This window comes from Hippocampus zosterae, chromosome 10 (genome assembly GCF_025434085.1).
Source record: "Hippocampus zosterae strain Florida chromosome 10, ASM2543408v3, whole genome shotgun sequence".
Taxonomy (NCBI): Eukaryota; Metazoa; Chordata; class Actinopteri; order Syngnathiformes; family Syngnathidae; genus Hippocampus; species Hippocampus zosterae.
In genome coordinates this window covers 3,441,636-3,461,586 of record NC_067460.1, presented here as the reverse complement: position 1 = coordinate 3,461,586, position 19,951 = coordinate 3,441,636, and the positions used below count along the sequence as shown (strand labels likewise).

The 19,951-nt window shown below is 47.1% G+C and overlaps 1 protein-coding gene across 1 annotated transcript in view; it reads left to right on the top strand.

The window, feature by feature from the left end:
- Positions 1–19,951, top strand: part of fat3a (FAT atypical cadherin 3a) — a 220,235-nt gene that overhangs the window by 179,097 nt on the left and 21,187 nt on the right. Inside the window, 6 exon segments of the mRNA XM_052078759.1 lie at positions 459–692; positions 4,219–4,611; positions 5,640–5,854; positions 6,945–7,082; positions 9,746–9,889; positions 11,579–11,776. Coding sequence (XP_051934719.1) covers positions 459–692; positions 4,219–4,611; positions 5,640–5,854; positions 6,945–7,082; positions 9,746–9,889; positions 11,579–11,776 — 1,322 coding nt within the window.

The following is a 19,951-nucleotide window of genomic DNA, read 5'->3' as shown; positions in this document are numbered from 1 at the left end:
AGTGTTAACAGGATTTTTTTTTTTTAATAAACTAATTCAGCGACATTTCCCTGTGCACGTGGCCCATACATGCCAATAGCTGCGGTCCCAGCAGGTGTGGAGTTGAAATGAATATCAGCCAGCAATTTGTCAGGTGCGCTCGGCGCATGTCAGGAAACACCCACGTTGCACAGAGTGTTCTTCTAAAAACACAAAAGGTGAAAGAAGGCTTGCAAAATCAAGATTCACCTCTTCAACTCAAAACAATCTGGGGTAACGTGTAAAATAGTTCAACATCTACAGCCTAAGTTACAAGATTCACCTCTTCAACTCAAAACAATCTGGGGTAACGTGTAAAATAGTTCAACATCTACAGCCTAAGTTACAAGCCTTTCATTGTGCACACCTACATCCAAATCACAATGCCCATTTTCTTCAATCTTCTTCTTCCACATGCTGTTAATAACTTCATTTCTCAGGTGAAATCAAGTCATCTGTAGCTCTGGACCGAGAAGTGACACCCCACTACTGGCTGGTTGCCCGGGCAACTGATGGTGGTGGGCGATGGTGCCGTGCTGAGGTGTGGGTGGAAGTGACAGACGTGAATGACAACCCGCCACTCTTTACCCTGCCACACTATACAGCAAGTGTATATGAAGACACTGCCACTAAAGCCCTTCTCACTCGGATCCAAGCCATCGACCCAGATGAAGGTGACGTGTTGAATTTGAATACTTACGACCTCAGAAAAAACTGCTGTTGTTTCCCTTGCCCGGACGCGGGTCACCGGGGCCCCCCTCTGGAGCCAGGCCTGGAGGTGGGGCTCGTTGGCGAGCGCCTGGTGGCCGGGCCTACACCCATGGGGCCCGGCCGGGCTCAGCCCGAAGAGACAACGTGGGTCCCCCTTCTCATGGTCTCACCACCTGTGGGAGGGGTCAAAGGGGTCGGGTGCAATGCGAGCTGGGCGGCAGCCAAAGGCGGGGACCCTGGCGGTCCGATCCTCGGCTGCAGAAGCTAGCTCTTGGGACATGGAATGTCACCTCTCTGGCAGGGAAGGAGCCCGAACTGGTGTGTGAGGCAGAGAGGTTCCGACTGGATATATTCGGACTTGCCTCCACACACAGCCTAGGTTCTGGTACCAGTCCTCTCGAGAGGGGTTGGACTCTCTTTCACTCTGGAGTTGCTCACGGTGAGAGGCGCAGAGCAGGTGTGGGCATACTTATTGCTCCCCGGCTCAGTGCCTGTACATTGGGGTTCACACCAGTGGACGAGAGGGTTGCATCCCTCCGCCTGCGGGTGGGGGGACGGGTCCTGACTGTTGTTTGTGCATATGCACCAAACAGCAGCTCAGCATACCCACCCTTTTTGGAGTCCTTGGAGGGTGTGCTGGAGAGTACTCCTGCTGGGGACTCCCTTGTTCTACTGGGGGACTTCAATGCTCACGTGGGCAATGACAGTGAGACCTGGAGGGGCGTGATTGGGATGAACGGCCCCCCCGATCAGAACTCGAGTGGTGTTTTGTTATTGGACTTCTGTGCTCGTCACGGACTGTCCATAACGAACACCTTGTTCAAACATAAGGGTGTCCACATGTGCACTTGGCACCAGGACACCCTAGGCCGTAGTTCGATGATCGACCTTGTGGTCGTGTCATCGGATTTGCGGCCGCATGTTCTGGACACTCGGGTGAAGAGAGGGGCGGAGCTGTCAACTGATCACAACCTGGTGGTGAGTAGGCTCCGATGGTGGGGGAAGATGCCGGTCCATCCTGGCAGACCCAAACGTATTGTGAGGGTATGTTGGGAGCGTCTGGCGGAATCCCCTGTCAGAAGGAGTTTCAACTCCCACCTCCGACAGAGCTTTTCCCATGTTCCGGGGGAGACGGGGGACATTGAGTCCGAGTGGACCATGTTCCGTGCCTCTATTGTTGAAGCGGCCAATCTGAGTTGTGGCCGTAAGGTGGTTGGTACCTGTCGTGGCGGCAACCCTCGTACTCGCTGGTGGACACCAGCAGTAAGGGATGCCGTCAAGCTGAAGAAGGAGTCTTATCGAGCCTTTATGGCCTGTGGGACCCCAGAGGCAGCTGACGGGTACCGACTGGCCAAGCGGAACGCAGCTTCGGTGGTCGCCGAGGCAAAAACCAGAGCATGGGAAGAGTTCGGTGAGGCCATGGAAGCCGACTTCCGGACGGCTTCGAGGAAATTCTGGTCCACCATCCGACGTCTCAGGAGGGGGAAGCAGTGCACCACTAACACTGTGTACAGTGGGGATGGGGCGCTGCTGACTTCGACTCGGGACGTTGTGAACCGGTGGGCAGAGTACTTCGAAGACCTCCTCAACTCCACCAACATGCCTTCCTTGGAGGAATCAGAGCCTGGGGACTCTGAGGTGGGCTCTCCTATCTCTGTGGTTGAAGTCACCGATGTGGTTAAAAAGCTCCTCGGTGGCAAGGCCCCAGGGGTGGATGAGATCCGCCCAGAGTTCCTCAAGGTTCTGGATGCTGTGGGGCTGTCCTGGTTGACACGCCTCTGCAACATCGCGTGGTCAACGGGGAGAGTGCCTCTGGATTGGCAGACCGGGGTGGTTGTCCCTCTTTTTAAAAAGGGGAACCGGAGGGTGTGTTCCAACTACAGAGGGATCACACTCCTCAGCCTCCCTGGTAAGGTCTATTCAGGGGTGCTGGAGAGGAGGGTCCGTCAGGAAGTCGAGCCTCAGATTGAGGAGGAGCAGTGTGGTTTTCGTCCCGGCCGTGGAACAGTGGACCAGCTCTACACCCTTAGCAGGGTTCTCGAGGGTATGTGGGAATTCGCCCAACCAGTCTACATGTGTTTTGTGGACTTGGAGAAGGCGTTTGACCGTGTCCCTCGGGGAGTTCTGTGGGGGGTGCTTCGTGGGTATGGAGTACCGAACCCCCTGATACGGGCTGTTCGGTCACTATACCACCGATGTCAGAGTTTGGTTCGCATTGCCGGCAATAAGTCGGAATCGTTTCCAGTGAGGGTAGGACTCCGCCAAGGCTGCCCTTTGTCACCGATTCTGTTCATAACCTTCATGGACAGCCGAAGCGTTGAGGGGGTCCGTTTTGGTGGCCTCAGTATTGCATCCCTGCTTTTTGCAGATGATGTGGTGCTGTTGGCTCCTTCAAACAGGGCTCTCCAACTCTCACTGGAGCGTTTCGCAGCCGAGTGTGAAGCGGTTGGGATGAAAATCAGCACCTCCAAATCTGAAACCATGGTCCTCAGTCGGAAAAGGGTGGAGTGCCCCCTCCGGGTCGGGGGGGAGATCTTGCCCCAAGTGGAGGAGTTTAAGTATCTTGGGGTATTGTTCACGAGTGAGGGCAGGAGGGAGCGAGAGATCGACAGGCGGATCGGTGCAGCGTCTGCTGTGATGCGGACGTTGTATCGGTCTGTCGTGGTGAAGAAGGAGCTGAGCCAAAGGGCGAAGCTCTCAATTTACCGGTCGATCTACGTTCCAACCCTCATCTATGGTCACGAGCTATGGGTCGTGACCGAAAGAACGAGATCCCGGATACAAGCGGCCGAAATGAGTTTTCTCCGCAGGGTATCCCTTAGAGATAAGGTGAGAAGCTCGGTCATCCGGGAGGGGCTCAGAGTCGAGCCGCTTCTCCTCCACATCGAGAGGAGCCAGATGAGGTGGCTTGGGCATCTGATTCGGATGCCTCCTGAGCGCCTCCCTGGTGAGGTGTTCCGGGCATGTCCCACCGGGAGGAGACCCCGAGGAAGACCCAGGACACGCTGGAGAGACTATGTCACCCAGCTGGCCTGGGAACGTCTCGGGATCCCCCGGGGAGAGCTGGAAGAAGTAGCTAGGGAGAGGGACGCCTGGGCTTCCCTGCTAAAGCTGTTGCCCCCGCGACCCGGCCCCGGATAAGCGGTAGAAGATGGATGGATGGATGGATGTTTCCTCTGATTCCTGAATCAAATCAAAATGGACATCGCAAAGGTCATTATCCAATAAGATATAAATGAAGTCCAGCTCTAAGATGTATGCAGTTGTTATGCTACAAATGGCTTTTATTTGTTGGATTGAAGTTAGTTTGAGGTCATTTTTGTAGTGTCCATTCAATGCCCAATCCACTTCCTCCCATCGAAGATGATGGCTGCATCAACACTTTTGAAAGGATAATTGGAAAGTTTGTATGTGGCCTGTATTTGGTCCGACTTCTTTTTCTTTTGTCTTACTGTAAAATAACTAGAACTACTTATTTTGTCTTTGCAGCTGGTCCAGGACGTACCGTTGTTTACTCCTTGGCGGACTCTGCTGATGGTTCATTCTCTATTGATAAGTCAACCGGCATCGTGGTGCTTGAACGCATCCTCGACAGAGAGATTCAGCCATCTTATCAGATAAAAGTCAGAGCTTCAGATCAGGGTTCACCTGTGCCCCTCTCTTCATTGGTCAATGTTACAATCACTGTCTTGGACATAAATGACAACCCACCGGTGTTTGAGCGTCGCGATCAGTTGGTGACCATCCCGGAAGATGTGGTCGTGGGCACCAAGATGCTCACAGTGTACGCTGCTAGCAAGGACATCGGAACCAATGCTGAGATTACCTACAGTATACGATCAGGAAACGAGCATGGGAAGTTCAGTATTCATTCTCTTTCCGGTGAGTACGACTGGTATTGTTGTCAGTATTGTTTCAATTGTAACTCACTTGAGACCGTCCGTGCGCGCTAAGTGGAGCATTCGAGATCAAGGGTACCCAACCCAAGGGCCGCGGACCAACACCGGTCCATGGGTCTTTTGGTACCAGGCCGCACAGAAAGAATGAAGAACTAACATTACTTCTATTTTATTTATTTCGGACTCTGAAAAATGTTTTTTTGGGTAAAATTAGCAGATCCTCTGTTACATCCGTCTACAGTATGTCACTCTTGACGCAGGTCAAGGAACGCTTCTGGGTCACGTGATAGCTTACCGCTAAAATGAAACCCGGGAGCTAGCAAAATTCGTAAAAACAAACGTCTTTGGGAAGGGGAAAAGGCCCAGCCAGGAGATAGAAGAGGAGCCTCCGACTTTCAAGAAAAATAAGGCAAAGTTTAATAAACAGTATCATTTATCTTAACGGATTTATCTGAACGAGAGATTCCCATGCACTCTGTATAATATGTGGCGATGGTGAGTCGTGTTTTTCATGCAAATTATTTAATCCGCAAATACAAAGTGTATTTTAAAGTGTATCTTATTTTGAAGGCATGTTTCAACGTTGCCACGACCAGAGTGTTGCGGCCAGATAGGACGACGTTCCTTGTGTCATGATTCATGTTTATTATTATGCTTAGAAAATACCACAGTTTTCATGCAGGTCATGAATAATGTTGTATTTATCTATCACACCTTCAAGCCCAGTCCCTGAAAATATTGTCTTACATTAAACCGGTCCATGGGGCAAAAAAGGTTGGGGACCACTGTTCTCGATCATTCCATATTTTCATCAACATAGTGCACAATAGAATTCCAGATGGTCCCATATCATTCCCCATCATTTCATTTCATTCAATATCATTCCACATGAGTCCATATTTTCCCGGTGTCTCCAGAAATTGCATTTTCTAGTTCATTTTTTAATATCTAGGTGCTGCAATATGTTATATTCACCAGTGCTGGTTCTTTTCTTCTCTCACCTCCCTGTAGGTGCCGTTATAGTTGCCCAGTCACTTGATTACGAAACCTGCAGGGACTACTTCTTGACAGTGGAGGCTCAAGATGGGGGTACACCGCCATTGAGTGCCATTACTACAGTGAACATAAATGTAACAGACGTCAATGACAACGCCCCCATGTTCAGCCGTGACCTCTACACTACTGTTGTGTCAGAGGATGCCACCATTGGAGAGTCTGTTGTACAGGTATGGTCAAATCAGTTGATGAGTTGTTTATGAACCAAGACATCACAATTAATCAATTATCTTGACGTTTAAAGTTTATACTGATCATGAAAAATTTCTCACAAGAAATATCAAATATGAGGTGTAGTTAAGTGGCACTCTTGTCACACTTACCAGTTGATTCCAGTTTAGAGTATAAGAATGTGCAACCATTTTGGATCGATTAGATCTTGTTCCGCATCTGGCATTTTGATTTGGCCGCAACTGATATTTTACATGTTCAACCTTGTCAGACACAGGCAGCATGTCTGGCTGAAAATTCACCTTCAATGAAATTATATTCAAAGAAATTATTTTTAATAACGTCGAATATCAAGTCAAAAGGAAAGTAGATTACCTTCAAATGATAATTGGATACGAGAAGAAGAGAAAGGTGAATTTATCTAAAATCAGCATTTTTTGCCAGGCAGCGCGGCGGCCTACACACTGTGGGTCACCCACTTTTAATTAATTCTTGAGTGCTCGGGTTAGTTGCTGTACGTTTCAAACTTTATGATGATGGTACTTGCACTTTAAATGCTATATGAAAATTAAAGGATTCCAGGATTGGGTGTGTGGATGCATATATGCTTTCCTAACGTGCATCCACACATGCATGCATAAATATTTTAGAGTTTTAAAATACAAGCAATGGAAGTAAAATTAGGCAATAAAATAAGTAACAACATTGTTAGTCATTTAAAAAATGCATTTACTTGGTGAACAGTACTGTTACAGCATCTGTGAAACAAATGAATCAATGAATGGTTTATGGCCTGTTCTGAAAATGTTTGTCGCTTCACGAGTGATTATCATGACAACAAAGAATATTACTTCACAATGTTAATTACTTAGAGTACGTTAACATGCTCTTTAAAAACTTTGAAAATGTAGCTGAGTAACTGAGCGCACACTCACTGTACTCTTATCAATAAAGTTTTGAAAAACTTAACTCCACTGGAGCGGAAATTTGAGAAAAAAAACAAAAGTCTGTAAATCCCCACAACCACATTTGAATCAGAAGAGGCTGATCTTTATGTGCGGCTTGCATGTGGACGTGCGTGCTTTGCAGTTGGTGGCAGAGGACATGGACAGTCAGCTGAATGGAGCCATCCTCTACTCCATTGTGAGTGGGGACCGAGACAACCAGTTCTTCATTGACCCACTCAGCGGGATCGTCATAGTCAACAAGCATCTGGATCGTGAGACGGTAAGGTCACACAAACAAACACGCAGTTACACACGTAAAAATCCACGTGAATCTCATTACATTATTTTAAACATTTACCAATTGGCAGTTTTTCTTTTTCATGAACAACCCAGAGAAATTTGAGCACTAATCTGATCTCATATTACATGCCATATTACGAGCCAAAAGCTCTCGTAGACAGCCACTGAGAACTCTGGAAAACGGATGAATCCCAAAGCAGATGGCAATTATTCACACCTTTCCACAAAAGCCAGACACACAAGTTATCTTGAAAGTCTCACACATGAGCTCAGTAAATGTACTTCCTGACATCTCCATCTCCTCCACTCAGTCGTTTTCTCACCCCTTCGCATTGTCTGACTCTTCGTCTATTCCTCTTCATCTGCAGCACCTGAAAACTTCAGTAATGTTGAGATTCTAATCATCAAGTACTCTCGAGTGTGGTCCGTAAGCCATTTCAGTGCAATTTGAAATTGGGTGGGTGGGATCAAAGCCTTAGGCCCGGGAGGCAAGAGATGTGAGCTAATGATTTAACAAATTTTGGTTGTTATCGTTTTCCTTATGTTTTGCTGCTGCATTGGCAATCCTCTCCATTGTACTTCATTAGTATTTATTTTAATAGGAAATCAAACTGGAGCACCATGCAGCACATTACAGAAACAAATCATGCACGTGTGTGTGTGTGTGTGTGTGTGTGTGTGTGTTCATTATCAAACATCCATCCATCCATTTTCCGATCCGCTTTATCCTCACAAGGGTTGCGGGGGGTGTTGGAGCCAATCCTAGCTGTCTTCGGACAGGCGGCTGGGGCCACCCTGTACCAGTTACCAGCCCATCGGAGGGCACACACAGATTAAACAACCATCCGCGCTTACACTCACACCTAGGGACAATTTAGAGGGTTTAATCAGTCTGCCATGCATGATTTTGGAATATGGGAGGAAATTGGAATACCCGAAGAAAACCCACGCAGGCACGGGGAGAACGTGGAATCCCCACACAGGAAGGTCGGAGCCGTGATCAAACCCACGACCTCTGCACTGTGAGGTCAACGCACTAACCACTCGATCAACAGGTCGCCCATTATCAAACATCCATTCATACATTTTCTACCGCTTTATCAAACAATCCCTCATCATTACAACATCACAACAAACAAGTCACACCAGCTTGGAATTAAGGTACATGCAGTAAATATCATCCATCATACACTCACAATGTCCTGAGTCGAGGTCAACAGCGCCCAATCCCTACTGTACACAGTGTTAGTGGTGCACTGCTTCCCCCTCCTGAGACGAGGCTGTCCGGAAGTCGGCATCCATGGCCTCACCGAACTCTTCCCACGCCCGAGTTTTCGCCTCAACGACCACTGAAGCAGCGTTCCGCTTAGCCAGTTGGTACCCATGAGCTGCCTCTGGGGTCCCACAGACCATAGAGGCCCGATAGGACTCCTTCTTCAGCTTGACAGCATCCCTTACTGCTGGTGTCCACCAGCGAGTACGGGGGTCGCTGCCACGACAGGCACCAACCACCCTACAGCCACAACTCAGATTGGCCGCTTCAATAAGGTTGCCCTTTGTCGCAACTGTCCCTGAGGGGACTGTAGCTAATGGCCACACTCCCTTATATTCAGGACATGTGTATAGTCTAAAGAGACCAAGTGCAACTGCTGTTTCTGCCTTGAGAGATTCTTACTGTCAGAGAGGTATTGATTTAATATTTTTAAAAATCATTTAAGAAGGTAGGTTACAGTCGTGAAGACCCAATTAAGGTAACTGATACATTTTAAACATTGCTCAATTTGAGGCAAAGCAGCTCAGTCCCACAGCAAGCCTCAAGCAAAAATAATAAACAATGTTAAATTAATACCTCATTGACAGTGGTGATACTTTTGTCAGGTTAAATTTATGATACAGCCTTTGTCTTTGATGGAATCTAATGAGTCGGTTGGCTGGTTAGCACCTAGGCCTCACAGTGTAGAGCTGCAGGGTTCGATTCCGTCTCCGGCCTTCCTGTGTAAAGTTTGGATGATCGCCCCGTGCCTGTGTGGCTTTTCTCCGGGTACTCCGGGTTTCTCCCACATTCCAAAAACGTGCACGGCATGTTGATGGAACATGTGAGCGTGAATCGTTGTTCGTCTCTGTGTGCCCTGCGATTGGCTAGCAACCGGTTCAGGGTGTCCAACCGCATACTGGCCAAAGACAGCTGGGATATGTTCCAGCACGCCCGCGCGACCCTTGTGAGGTTGGAGGCGGATCAGAAAATTGAGAAAATGGAGGAGGATGAGGCAATCATGTTTTGTGATATTCTCCAGTTAGCCTCGCGTGGTGGGTTGCCTCCGAGTGGGGGTCTCACCTGAAGGTGAGGGGCCCAGCGCTCGCCCCGCCGGAACGGAGGGGAGTGGGAGTAGCCGCCCGATAACACTCCCTAAACAATAATCAGGCGAGGGGCCTTTCGGGGCCCGCACTGGGTGTGAACTTCGCCAGGCACCAGCGAGAGTCGTCCCGGTTGTGGGACTCGGGAGGGGGGGCAAGTCCCTGACGGGGGCCGATTGCCCAGGAGGAGGATTGTCCAGTTCGTTGCCTGGTTGGCATTACTGACAAGAAACCATGACCGATACATTTCTCAGATTTTTTATTTTTATTTTTTGCCACCTACTGCAGGTTCCTGGCTACTCATTGGCCATCAGAGCTCTGGACAGTGGAATCCCTCCTCTGTCCTCTACTGTTACGGTCAAGATTGATGTCTCTGACATCAATGACAATCCACCTACCTTCTCACCTGCCAACCTCACCACTGTCATCCAGGTAAATGTCATATTGACAGAAACACATTTAGACCATGATTTGGTCGTGACGTGTGTGGGGTTTTTTGTTTTGTTTTCGTTTTTATTATTTCATATATTTATTATTTCATTGAAAGAGTGTTGGGGAAAGAAGCTATAGTGGTGTTGCTTGTCAGTAAGCAATAATAAGGTTGCTGATGCATGACGATAGCTCGCCCGCAAAGTGGGAGTTATTATTTATGCCCTAAAATATCCCTGTCATTTAATATTTCCTCCCATATTGCCGGCTCCTAGTGCTCCATAAATTAAATGGTGTAGCACGTCTTCTGACGCATACATAAAACGCCACCTCTGAGGCACCCTAACACAAAGTGTCTGTTTTAATGTTGAAGTGTCAAGAAAGACACCTTAGATACACCTCGATGTGTTGCTTTTACACCCCAACCCGCATCACTTTCTCTCTTTCTCAACACGAGGTGAGACAGCCACCCAACAGTCTTCATTCCGTTTAGTCCAACATCTCTCTTCATGAAGAGTCCATTGAAATTGCTACCCTCTTAATTATTTCAGCAGTTTTTTTTAAACTACAGTTTAATTAAAAAAGAAAATGTCATAGATACATAGAGTTCTTGTTATCCTCGGCCCCTTTTCATTCAGTAACCTTCAAAATCAGAATTGTTGACCAAGTTTAACCTTTTCAGGGAGAACACTAACTACATTGGACAGTTTATCATGTTATCAGGTTACAGAGTGCATGAAAGGGTTAATATTCTGTCCAAATGTCACATTCCAATCAGCAAACAATTGAAATACCAGCAAATGCTCACTGAGGCTTTAAATGGTCTCGAAGTCTGTTTTAGTAGCCCCTACATTCCTGGGGAAGACTGCCGACTTGACTGTTGTCCAGAAGATGGTTCTTGATAGCCTCCACAAGGAAGGCAAACCACAACAAATTATAGCTCTAGAAGCTGGCACATAAATAGCAAGCTGCTAACTTCAGCCTTGAGCGAATTGTCATGCCAAATCCCATTCAGAAATTTGGAGAAATGTGAAATTCTGTCAACCTGTCTACACTGCCAAAATTACCAACAGCTGGTTAACGGAAGATAATGTTACCATTGTCTTTGATGAGCAGACACGCTTGACCTGAACAGTATTGCCATGTGGCAGATGAAAGACACCTGACTTAATAATGTGCAGACAAGCTGAAGTCTGTCATTAAGCAACCTTGGCTTGGTTAACACTCAGCAGTGCCTCAGGCTGATGGCCTCCATGCCAGATCACAATGATGCAGTAATTTATGCAAAAGCAGCTCCAACCTGCGACTGACTGCATCGTGAACCGAGTTTTCAGATGGCCAACATTTCTATATTCAAAATGTCTTTTTTGACATGATTTTGTATGTATTCTTTTAGATGGGAATGTGGGCTTTTCATTAGCTGCAAGATCTAATCATGAAAACTATGTGAAATACAATCATGAAATCTTTTACTCTGTCAATTTGGATGATGTGTTTCACCTTTTGCAGTTCACAATTAAAACTAAGTTGACCTCAATCTTCTTAATTTTTCAGTTGTGTTGTTTGTGGTGCTATCACGCTAGAAATTGTTTACATTAAATTGAGTAACATCCTAACAATCAGAATCCAAATGTTAAAAAGGATTAATTCCCAATCTGGCAGTCCCCATTGACAGATTGTTTACTGCCCTAGGAAAACAAGCCAATTGGCACCAGCATCATCCAGCTGTCCGTTATTGACCTGGACTCATCCCACAATGGCCCGCCCTTTGACTTCCACATTTTATCCGGAAATGAGGGAGGAGAATTTCAACTGGAGCAAGATGGAACACTTGTGGCTAATCAGGTCTTCAGGAGGGACTTGGCAACCAAATATGTTGTCCATATCCAGGTACGGTCTCCATCCTTTCGAACAACCCGAAATAATTTGAGAGAGAATATCCTCATCTGAAAAGCATGTTGACTTATGTATAACTAGCTGGTTCCTCCGGGCGGCTCATCAGCTAGTTCCTGCGGAAGGCTGGTAAGGTGGGCCTTCGGCCCACAAAAGTGTTGTTGCTTGGTTCAACTTTTTGTTCATCTTCATTGCTTATCGCGAAAATAAAGAGATGTTTAGCTCTACTAAATAACTAACAATTTCATTGCAATGCTTGTGGGTAGACAACATTTTTTCGCTAAGATGCCCGCGCGATCGTAGTGAGCCACTGCCTGAGCGGCGCAGTGGCGGCGCGCAGCGGCGCGGTGAAGTAGGTACGTTTTGAAAAGGGACAGACGGAAGGACAGACCGCGTGCGGGATGACGCGCAATATATATATAGATGAGCACAATTTTTATTTCCGTAAAAATGTCAAGAACATTAAATAAACTTAACCATGATTGCTTCTGACAGTTGCCTGTGTATGCCGAAGTGTCAACACGTTGTATAGAATGATATATTGCATCATGGTATGTTGTTGCTGTCATTGTGAGGACTCAAGATGAAGAAAGCAAATTCTTCAAAAAATATGGTGGTTTTATTCACAAAATAATATAACTCAATGCCCAAAATGTCCAAAGCCTACCTGTCCTTTGACTGTGGCTGGTGTGCGTCAGGCCAAGTGTGGTATGTCAAAAGGTCTTAAACAAATGGAAACAGGTGTATTGTTGATGGTTTGGCCCAGGAAATGCAGTGAGAAACACAATTTTGAAACTAACATAGGATTTTTTTTTCCAAACGCATCTGGCAACAAACCAGCACCTGTTAAAAAAAAGAAATAAGGAGGGGGAAGCCAATGTATTATTGTATTGCTGTGGGGAGGAGGTGCAAACAGCACCAGATTATCTGCAGGTGTTGAGATGAGGCAACCATAACCACTTCATCAGCTCCGGAAAAGACACGGCAGGGAAAAAAAAAAACGATAACCACAACTCCATGGTGGATACTCAAGGGAACGAACGCCATGAGAAACAATTGATAACACAATGAACTAAAGCATGCACACTTTTTAAAATGCTTTATCCTGAAATGGTTCATTCTTGAGATATCGACAGAAAGACTTACTTTTTGACACTGTGACTTGTGTTATATTAAAAAGTAGGTATGAGTTTTAAGTTCAAAGTCTGTAATATTAAGCGTCGCTGCGGATTATAAATCACATTTTTTGGGGGCAATTGCATTTTACAAAAACCAAGACCGAGAACAATGCAGTTTATACTCCAGTGTTAATTACATTGACTAAAAAAAATTGCGTCATTCATTTCGTCAAAAATATTTTTTTCAGATTCATTGATACAATAAACAAATTGATTGACAAATCCGTCAACCAATAAAATATGAACCACAAACCACAGTGGCAAAATCTGATGAGAAGACGGCACCATACGCGGGCAGTACAAAAGAACCAATCAGACTGGAGCGATGAACGGCAGCCAATCACTTAATTCAACCTCGCCTGAAAAGAGAATAGAAGAGAAAGGTTTGATGGAGAAAGTGCAAAATAATAGCTGGTCGAAAGTGATGAGAGGATATGTGGGCCATTTCACGTTCCAAGATAAATAATGCTGCAATTGCTACCTTTGTGCAGGTGTTAGGTGTCACAGGTGACGTAACAGAGCAAAAATCTGATGAGCATGAAGTGCTTTCCTTTAAATGAACCAAAGTAAATAAATGTTAGCCCTCTATAGTTTTGTCACCAGCATTAATGTTGCAGGGACTATGCACTGCACTTTATTTATATTAATGTTCAAACATGGTGGTATTCATTGTGATTAATCTGGGCCAATTATGCATGTTTTTAATTGCTAAATTTGAAGGTAGGTTTTGTCATTTTAATGCTTTTCCTTGAAACAAAGTATAATAAAGACACAGCTGTGTTAAATGTGCCTTTCGTGTTATTAAACTATACTTTTTGTTCTTTTACTTTCTTCCTTTCATAACTTTGCTGCTGTAAATTGGGAATGTCCCCATTGTGAGACGAATAAAGGTTGTTATTCTTATTATTCTTAAACGACACTTACAAATAGGTGTTATAGTTTCCTGTACAAAAGTTTTCAAGTGGGCTGATGGAAAACATGGATTACGTTAATTATTAATTTTGTTGACTAAAATTGGACTACAACTCAAATATAATCAGATGACAAAATTATGACTAAAACTTTGATTTAGATAGAGTCTTTAGACTGAAATTAAAGTAAATAAAAATTCCTTTTCAAAATCAACATTGTCATACACCCAAAATCCCTGTTTCCTAATTGTGGGTGTGTTTGGAAAAATTCTCAGAGCGTGCACTGCTTCACGCCAACTGTTCGGAAGTTCACAGCATTGTTGAAATGTGTTGTTTGGTTCTTCAGAGTAACCCAAAAAAGTAAAAAGTACTGTATTGCCAGAGCCCAGTGTGTCAGGCAGTTGAGATAAAAACAGTTCAAACACAAGCCGATGATGGGTTTATAACAGGCTGCTTTTGAAAGGGTAGTGCGCTACCAAACACACACTCTCAGAGTGGTGTTAAGGCATAGGAGTGAATTTTAGAAAGCACCCAATGCTAACGGACAAAACCCTCTGCTTCTAACTACGGAATCGTTTTTCTTTTTAGTTTAAAATGGCTTACATTAACTTGTGGCCCAAGGTCGAATTCATCCATCCATCCATCCATCATCTACCGCTTATCCGGGGCCGGGTCGCGGGGTCAACAGCTTTAGCAGGGAAGCCCAGACTTCCCTCTCCCTAGCTACTTCTTCCAGCTCTCCCCGGGGGATCCCGAGTCGTTCCCAGGCAAGCTGGGTGACATAGTCTCTCCAGCGTGTCCTGGGTCTTCCTCTGGGTCTCCTCCCGGTGGGACATGACCGGAACACCTCACCGGGGAGGCGCTCAGGAGGCATCCGAATCAGATGCCCAAGCCACCTCATCTGGCTCCTCTCGATGTGGAGGAGAAGCGGCTCGACTCTGAGCCCCTCACGGATAACTGAGCTTCTCACCTTATCTCTAAGGGAGAGCCCGGACACCCTGCGGAGAAAACTCATTTCAGCCGCTTGTATCCGAGATCTCGTTCTTTCGGTCACGACCCATAGCTCGTGACCATAGGTGAGGGTTGGGACGTAGATCGACCGGTAAATTGAGAGCTTCGCCTTTTGGCTCAGCTCCTTCTTCACCACGACAGACCGATACAACGTCTGCATCACAGCCGACGCTGCACCGATCCTCCGGTCGATCTCCCGCTCCCTCCTACCCCCACTCGTGAACAAGACCCCAAGATACTTGAACTCCTCCACTTGGGGTAAGATCTCCTCCCCGACCCGGAAGGGGCACTCCACCCTTTTCCGACTGAGGACCATGGTTTCAGATTTGGAGGTGCTGATTTTCATCCCAACCGCTTCACACTCGGCTGCGAAACGCTCCAGTGAGAGTTGGAGAGCCCCGTTTGAAAGAGCCAACAGCACCACATCATCTGCAAAAAGCAGGGATGCAATACTGAGGCCCCCAAAACGGACCCCCTCAACGCTTCGGCTGCGCCTAGAAATTCTGTCCATAAAGGTTATGAACAGTATCGGCGACAAAGGGCAGCCTTGGCGGAGTCCTACCTCCACTGGAAACGATTCCGACTTACTGCCGGCAATGCGAACCAAACTCTGACATCGGTGGTATAGTGACCGAACAGCCCGTATCAGGGGGTTCGGTACCCCATACCCACGAAGCACTCCCCACAGAACTCCCCGAGGGACACGGTCAAACGCCTTCTCCAAGTCCACAAAACACATGTAGACTGGTTGGGCGAATTCCCACATACCCTCAAGGACCCTGCTAAGGGTGTAGAGCTGGTCCACTGTTCCACGGCCGGGACAAAAACCACACTGCTCCTCCTCAATCTGAGGCTCGACTTCCCGACGGACCCTCCTCTCCAGCACCCCTGAATAGACCTTACCGGGGAGGCTGAGGAGTGTGATCCCTCTGTAGTTGGAACACACCCTCCGGTCCCCCTTTTTAAAAAGAGGGACCTGTCTGCCAATCCAGAGGCACTCTCCCTGTTGTCCACGCGATGTTGCAGAGGCGTGTCAACCAGGACAGCCCCACAACATCCAGAGCCTTGAGGAACTCCGGGCGGATCTCATCCACCCCTGGGGCCTTGCCACCGAGGAGCTTTTTAACCACATCGGTGACTTCAACCACAGAGATAGGAGAGCCCACCTCAGAGTCCCCAGGCTCTGCTTCCTCCAAGGAAGGCGTGTTGGTGGAGTTGAGGAGGTCTTCGAAGTACTCTGCCCACCGGTTCACAACGTCCCGAGTCGAAGTCAGCAGCGCCCCAACCCCACTGTATACAGTGTTAGTGGTGCACTGCTTCCCCCTCCTGAGACGTCGGATGGTGGACCAGAATTTCCTCGAAGCCGTCCGGAAGTCGGCTTCCATGGCCTCACCGAACTCTTCCCGCGCTCGGGTTTTTGCCTCGGCGACCACCGAAGCCGCGGTCCGCTTGGCCAATCGATACCCGTCAACTGCCTCTGGGGTCCCACAGGCCATAAGGGCTCGATAGGACTCCTTCTTCAGCTTGACGGCATCCCTTACTGCTGGTGTCCACCAGCGAGTACGGGGGTTGCCGCCACGACAGGCACCAACCACCTTACGGCCACAACTCAGATTGGCCTCCTCAACAATAGAGGCACGGAACATGGTCCACTCGGGCTCAATGTCCCCCGCCTCCCCCGGAACATGGGAAAAGCTCTGTCGGAGGTGGGAGTTGAAACTCCTTCTGACAGGGGATTCCGCCAGACGCTCCCAACAAACCCTCACTATACGTTTGGGTCTGCCAGGACGGACCGGCATCTTCCCCCACCATCGGAGCCTACTCACCACCAGGTGGTGATCAGTTGACAGCTCCGCCCCTCTCTTCACCCGAGTGTCCAGAACATGCGGCCGCAGATCCGATGATACAACTACAAAGTCGATCATCGAACTGCGGCCTAGGGTGTCCTGGTGCCAAGTGCACATATGGACACCCTTATGTTTGAACAAGGTGTTCGTTATGGACAATCCGTGACGAGCACAGAAGTCCAGTAACAAAACACCACTCGGGTTCTGATCGGGGGGCCCGTTCCTCCCAATCACGCCCCTCCAGGTCTCACTGTCATTGCCCACGTGAGCATTGAAGTCCCCCAGCAGAACAAGGGAGTCCCCAGCAGGAGTACTCTCCAGCACACCCTCCAGGGACTCCAAAAAGGGTGGGTATGGTGAGCTGCTGTTTGGTGCATATGCACAAACAACAGTCAGGACCCGTCCACCCACCCGAAGGCGGAGGGAGGCAACCCTCTCGTCTACCGGTGTGAACCCCAATGTACAGGCACTGAGCCGGGGGGCAATGAGTATGCCCACACCTGCTCTGCGCCTCTCACCGTGAGCAACTCCAGAGTGGAAGAGAGTCCAACCCCTCTCGAGAGAACTGGTACCAGAACCCAGGCTGTGTGTGGAGGCAAGTCCGACTATATCCAGTCGGAAATTCTCTGCCTCACACACCAGCTCGGGCTCCTTCCCTGCCAGAGAGGTTACATTCCATGTCCCAAGAGCTAGCTTCTGCAGCCGAGGATCGGACCGCCAGGGTCCCCGCCTTTGGCTGCCGCCCAGCTCACATTGCACCCGACCCCTTTGGCCCCTCTCATGGGTGGTGAGCCCATGGGAAGGGGGACCCACGTTGCCTCTTCGGGCTGTGCCCGGTCGGGCCCCATGGGTGTAGGCCCGGCCACCAGGCGCTTGCCAACGAGCCCCACCTCCAGGCCTGGCTCCAGAGTGGGGCCCCGGTGACCCGCGTCCGGGCAAGGGAAACCTTGGTCCATTTATTGTAATCATCATTGGGGTCTTTGAGCCGTGCTTTGTCTGGCCCCTCACCTAGAACCTGTTTGCCATGGGTGACCCTGCCAGGGGCATAAAGCCCCAGACAACTTAGCTTCTAGGATCATTGGGACACACAAACCCCTCCACCACGGTAAGGTGACGACTCACGGAGAGGAAGGTAGAATTATGGTTGGTTATTTGGTACGGTAATTTGGCTTTGCCTTGTTGTGGCATAAGGAAGCCACATGCGAAACTAGCCATATGTCACATATTTGTTGCCACGACTACTCTTTTTCATCTGCTTAAATTTTTTTTCGACTTTCCTTTGGCTGTGGGCAAATACTTTTGGTGCATTGTTGTTGCCTTCTTTGTGGTCACTGGTGGTAAAGCATGGATAATTCTTCTTCCATTTGTTTTTCAATGATTAAATAGTTTTGGTGTATTCATGCTACCTTCTTTCCACAGGAAGTAATAAGATAAGATAAGATAAGATAAGAAAACCTTTATTAGTCTCGCAATGGAGAAATTCCTAATGCACCAAAATTGTTTGCCAACCACCAAAAGAAAGTCAACGTGATTCTGAAATTTTGGGTTCTTGGATTTTGGGGGATTTTGGGTGCCAAACCAATGTCTAATTGGACTACATATTAATTGTTCCGCGTGTCACCTCGCTGGCATAACTGATCAATCAATCACATCAAAATTATCCTGCGAAGGGAGGGGTGTCCAGATCCTGTGCATTGTTTTATATAAATTAACAGATATTATATAAATATTTGTAAATTACAATTAATATTTTGACATATTACATTGAAATGTAATTTTCATATTGAAATTGGATTATTGTATACAGTATCACTGTTTACTACCGTAACAAGAAAACTAGTCACAAGTAGTGTTTTTTTTTCTCAGATGTGAGAGAGATGTTCATTTTTTGAGCCAATTTGGTATTGTATTTGGTAATATTGACGTCATCTGTTTAAATGCACAAAATATAAGGTACGATTGTAGAAAATATCTCTTCTCCAAAGTTTGCAGATGAAATTTATCGCTGTATGTTGGGATAACTTGAGTTGGACTACAGCAGATGAAAAAGTCCTGGAAAGGTCCCTGAAACGTCCTGGAAAATAATTTTAAGAAAAGAATGGGAACCACATTTTAAGAATGCTGGAAGAAAATTGTCTTACAAAGTTAATATTCACATTCCCCTCCATTTTTACAATTTTACTGAAAAAGACTCGAATGTTTTCAATTCACATTTTACTGTGTAAGTTCCGACACAACATAAACCTTAAGTATACGTTATGCAGCTTAAATACAAAACACTGTAAATATAACGTTTAGACTGGTAGTGCAAATATTATCAGCAAATTTCACACTCTGTATGAGTGTATTGACCACAGAGTTTGTAGTTGACCTCAATTGGTTCGCCAGACTTTGGTGCAGGTAGCGTTTGTTCAGCTCCCACTCAAAGACTGTAAATGTGAAAGTGAACGGTTGTCCGTTAATGTTTGCGCTCTGCCACTGACTGGCAACCAGGCCAGGATTTGTCCCCTGCAGCACACAAGTTTTACTGGGGAGAAAAGAGGTCTGGTTATGCTGGGTCTGGCATTTAAGACCTTTTGGGTGGTGGCCCAGTGAAAGGCAGGACTGGCCCTTCTTATTCACAATCAAATATTTGATGTTTTAGTGATTATTTCACATTTAGCATCCCACAATTGATATCATGCCTATAATTATATGAAATTACATTTACACACTTTAATAGTAAAAGCACAGACATGACTTGTTATTTTTGTTGTCCAAATGACAGAAGTCCCCAAACAGTGCCACTGACCGGCATAGAAACAGATGAAACAAAAATCCTCTCACCATGAGTGACTGGTCATATGCCGCATTCCCATTTAAGTGTTTATGAAGATAACGACACAGTGCCGTAACGTGTCTTGATATTGGTGGTGTTGTCCTAAAACATCCATCCATACATCCATTTTCTGATTCTCTCAGCCTCACAAGGGTCGCATGGCGTGCTGGAGCCTATCCTAGCTGTCTTCGGGCTGTTGGCGAGGAACACCCTGAACAGGTTGCCAGCCAATCGCAGGGCACACATAGACGAACAACCCTCCGCTCTCACACTCGCACCAAGGAAAAATGTGGAGTGTTCCATCAACCTGTCATGCGTTTTTTTTGGAATGTGGGAGGAAACCGGAGTACCCGGAGAAAACCCACGCAGACACGGGGAAACATGCACACTACACACGAAGGCCGGAG